The sequence below is a fragment of the Dipodomys spectabilis genome, unplaced genomic scaffold (genome assembly GCF_019054845.1).
Source record: "Dipodomys spectabilis isolate Male_0828 unplaced genomic scaffold, ASM1905484v1 ptg001934l, whole genome shotgun sequence".
Classification (NCBI taxonomy): Eukaryota; Metazoa; Chordata; class Mammalia; order Rodentia; family Heteromyidae; genus Dipodomys; species Dipodomys spectabilis.
Genome location: NW_024872611.1, coordinates 7,159 through 11,710, shown reverse-complemented (window position 1 = coordinate 11,710; position 4,552 = coordinate 7,159). Strand labels below are relative to the sequence as shown.

General features: G+C 66.8%; 1 protein-coding gene across 1 annotated transcript; it reads left to right on the top strand.

The window, feature by feature from the left end:
- The first annotated feature begins 560 nt into the window (after positions 1-560).
- On the top strand, positions 561-4,112 carry LOC122103148 (serine/arginine repetitive matrix protein 1-like). Its single transcript, XM_042673605.1, has 4 exons — positions 561-571; positions 691-891; positions 3,104-3,893; positions 3,997-4,112. Exons 1-4 carry the CDS (start codon positions 561-563, stop codon positions 4,096-4,098), a joined length of 1,104 nt encoding a protein of 367 aa, XP_042529539.1. The 3' UTR covers positions 4,099-4,112.
- The last annotated feature ends 440 nt before the right edge of the window (positions 4,113-4,552 follow it).

Sequence of the window (4,552 nt, the reverse complement as noted above, 5' to 3'; positions counted from 1 at the left end):
GCATCGCGACCCGGCACGGGCTCCAGGCTCCGCCACTCGACACACCGCACGCGAGGCAGGGGCGGGACGGATCGGGAACGTCCTCCACTCACCACACCAGACGACGGCCCGGGAGAGGTCCCGCGGGACCCTCCCCCAGCTCGGAGGGGGGAGGCGCGGGCACGCAGTTTACCGACGCGGGCAGCCACTAGCGCTCAAAAGCAGGGCAGGGAGCGGCAGGGCCGCGGGAGCCCATCGGGGGCGGGCCCCCGCCAACCCAGCAGCGCACGCCGCTTCCCGAACGAGGATCGCTAGAGAACCCCTCCTCACTCTGAGGGTGGCCCGCACCCAACCCCGACGGGAACCCCGCCGGGAACCAGCACACATCAGAGGCGTCCATCCTTCCCACCACGGGGGGCAGGGAGGGGTGGGGCACAGGGGGGGGGTCTGCGGCAGCAGCAACACCAACCCTGGTCGGTCGGCCTTGCCGTGCGGGGCCAGAGCAAAGTCGCGCACACGGGCGGGAAGCCCGCACGGGCCCCGCTCGCCTCCCACTGCAACATCTCAGGTCCCCCGGTGCGATGAAAGCCAGGTGACACGGCAGGGAAGACAAGCCAGGACCAGGGCGGCAGCTCATGCGGGGAAGCCACCGCCCAGCGCAACAAGGGAAGAGCGCTCCTCTGGGGAACCGCCTCGACCCCCCCCCAGCAGAGACGTCAATCTCAACGGTAACTTCTCACTCGCACAAAAGCCCCACGAACCCGAGGACGGCCGGGACACACCACGGGCAGCAGGCTGGCACAAGGCAGCGGACAACGCCAGGATCGGGAACGACACCACCACTCAGCCACAGGCACCTGAGAGAACCAACCGGGAGCGTTCCGGGAGCACCGCAAGAGGGCAGAGCGCGAGGCGCGGTTTTTCACACCACACAGCACGGGCAAGCACGGAGCACCGACCCTCCCTCTCCGCGGAGAGAGCCGACCCCCGTGCCGATAACGAGTCACGGGAAGAGAGGAGCAAGATCAGGGCGCCCCCCTCCTCCAGCGTGTACAAGTCCCCGACCTCACGGCGAGGGCAGGGAGAGCGCAGCCGGGCCCGGTTGCCGCACCCCCGCCTCCCCGCACACCACCGGCGCCGGCACGGTGGGACGGGTGAGGGCAGGGGCCCACGGGCAGAACGAGAAGAGCGGTCCCATTCGCCATGAATGTCCGTCCCTCGCCTGGCGCAGCTTAGGCCCGGGCCCGAAGGAGATCGCAACGTCACCACATCAATCACACCGAGGGGGTGGGAGAAGGCAGCCACGCGGCACTCGGGAGGCGGTGGCCCAGGGAAGCTCGGCTCCTGAGAGGGCCAACAGCCTGGGGATAAAAGCGTAGCCAGGACAGACACCCTTCCGTGAGTAAGGAGCGAGGTAAAAAGAAAAAGAAAAAAAAAAATGAAAAAAATACCACGGGGCTTAAGCGTCCCTGGCACTCGGGATAACCAGGACACCTCTGCCGGGCACAGGACCGAAGAAGCTAGAAAGGGAGGGAAAAAAAAGAAAAAAAAAAAAAAGAAAAAGAAAAAGAAAAAAAGCCACGGACAGCGCTCGGGAGGTAGCGCAGCTCAGCGGCCGACCAGGCCCGCCATCGGGAAGCGGCAGGTCGGGGGAGTTGGAGCTAGGGGCGATAGGAGGAAGGAAAAAAAAAAAAAAAAGCCACGGAGGTCGGGCGAGCCCAACGGCAGAACGGGGATGCCGCACACGCAAGGCAGGACTCGGCGGCCCCCCCCTTTTTCCTCCTTCAGGCCGGCCACGGCGAGGGAAGCACACCGTGCGGGCCCTACCTATGCACACCCCAGGCAACCAACCACTCTCCTCCTCAGCGTGCCGAGGCAAGGGCCAGAATCCGGCACCGGGAGCGGGGGAGAGATCAAGGACGACGGGACTCACTCAGCCGCCAACCACCACCACACCCACGAGCCACCACAGGGACATAGGGCCTGCCCAGGGCAGCGGGAGCCCAGGGTGTGAGGGGAAGGACAGGGGGACCCGGACCGGGAAGAGACGGGAAAGGCCCGGCACACAGCATCCGAGAGAGCCCCCAAAGACCCGCTGACAGCCACCGGGACACAGCATGCCAGCACCCTCCTGCAGGTACAAAATCCTCACGTCACCACGCCAAAACCAGGTCGTCAGGCAGGGGCGACAACTCGCTGGCGACAGGGACCTCTCGGAAACCACATCAGGGACACCTGTCCCCAACACGTCCCCAACAGAGCCAGACACGGAACTCTCAGGGACAGCTGGTCGACCACATAAGGCGAAGACAGACGAAGAGCCAGGGCGGGAGCGGGGTCAAGGGACGCTCCCGCCCCACTACCTCGCAGGCACACACCCCGGGTGTGCACGGGCTCACCGCACGGGCGGTACGGGGAGCCTTCCCCCGGCAGACGCGAGGCACCCACTCCGAGAGGCACCCAACCACCACACCCACACCGCGTGGGGTCGGTGGTGAGCGCCCTGCCGCCAGCACGCACACACCCGGGACTCCCGGGCTCGGGTCCCCGACTCCCGAGGTGCTCCCTCCGCCTCGAGTTTTCCCCTACGCAGGGCCCACCGGGCAAGTCCCCGCAGATGGTAGGTAGGTCCCGGCCCCGAGGCTCGCCTCGGCCGTGCCCGCGGCTCCTCCCGCCGGAGAGGTCTGTCCTCCGGCCTCCGGGGCCGTGGAGGAGGCCGTGGAGGGAGGCCACACGGGGCCGGCGACCCAGGCCCTCGCGCCCGGCACGCGCCAAGCGCTCACTCGGAGGTGACTCCGACGACCATCCTATGTCGGGGATGGGGGGGGCGTAGGTCCCGGCCCCGAGGCTCGCCTCGGCCGTGCCCACGGCTCCTCCCGCCGGAGAGGTCTGTCCTCCGGCCTCCGGGGCCGTGGAGGAGGCCGTGGAGGGAGGCCACACGGGGCCGGCGACCCAGGCCCTCGCGCCCGGCACGCGCCAAGCGCTCACTCGGAGGTGACTCCGGGGAGGGGGGGGGGGTCCGAGTCCGGGCCGGGACCGGCCCCACCACCTATCGGCTCACCCGGGGACCCTCTCCCCCGACTCCCGAGACGTCCCTCGTACTCTCCTTTTTTCGCCCTCAAAGACCAGAGTCCAGGGAGGGGAGGAGGACAAGGCGTCGGGCCCAGACAGAACTACTGGTCGACCCGACAAAGCTGCCACCCCCCGCACAGACCGGGCACCGAAGAGAGAGCGGCGACGCACGGCCCCACCCCGCGCTCGCCTGCGGGCGCAAAGTCCGACAGAACAGCCGCCCCGGCGCCACAGCGACACCACGGCGACAGTCGCGCCCGGCACCCGGCAGAGGCCGGGCCTCCGCCCGGCTCGCTGCCGCCAGACCTCCTCCTCCTCCACTCGCTCGCTCGGCTGAGAACGAGGGGACTGTCATATCAAAGCGGACGCCAGGGGGAGCACGACAACCGCCTTCCAACGACCGACTCCACCGAGCCGCCGTACCCCGGATCGGCGCGCGCCGGCCGGCTCTGAGCTCCGGAGACACAGAACACGGAAACAAATCGCCTCACTCACCACCGCCACGCACCGAGTGGCACAACCTAGGTCAGGACCTGCAGCCGGGTCCTCTCTGCGACCTCACGAACGACACCAGAGCCACCAGAGACCTAGACCGAGATCGGGCCGCCGCCGCCGCCGCCGCCGCCGCCAGCGACCAAAGTGAAACCAGGAACCAGGACGAGATTCGCCCGAACGGAGCGGCCCGAACCCGAGAACCGGGAAGCTGGGATCGGTCCCAAGCAGGAAGGGGCGGCAAAGACGGCAGGCCCGCACCACGAGAGAAAACGAACCGGCCACCCGCACGACCTCCGCCGCCCGTGGCAAGACCCCCACCCCCGCCCAACATGGCCAGAAAAGGGCAAGTGAGCGCTCGTCCCACCGTCTGCCTGCCCGTCTTTTTTTTTTTTTTGGGGGGGGGGGGGTTGGGGGGGGTTGTTTGTACGTTTTGTTTTCTTTTTCCCCCAGATGGAAACCAGAAAGAGAAAAAAAAAAAAAAAAAAAAACTCCCAAAGATGGGTCGGCTCCAGCAAGAGACGAGCCGTCGGGAGGCACCCCGCTCACTTGTGAAAGTCCGCTCCTCGCCCGCCCCACAACACACTCCCTCCCCCCGCCCCCACCCGCCACCCCTCACAGGCAGGGAAAGGGCAGGGGGAAGGCCAGAGAGAGGTTTCTTCTAACACACAGAGAGTAGCTACGTCACGCACACAGGTCTGGAAAACCACGGTGACCGTGCAATGGGAAGCGTGAGTCCACTCACCCATCACCGAATGACAGGAAAGCCAAACGAGAGCCGCTGCTGGCTGGGTGGAGAAGGAAGGGGAGGTGGCACCCGTGTGACGCTTATCCCCGGGCACCGCACCGGACGGAACGACCTTCTCACCGGTTCGTACTCTAGCCTGTCCAGACAGCTAGCCTTTTCTAATAGGCTCTGCCACTCTCTCTCTGGAGCAGGATTCGGGGCATGAGGCGATGAATCTAAACCCTACACACAGGTGTCGGAGGGTAGAGGCATCATCACTCA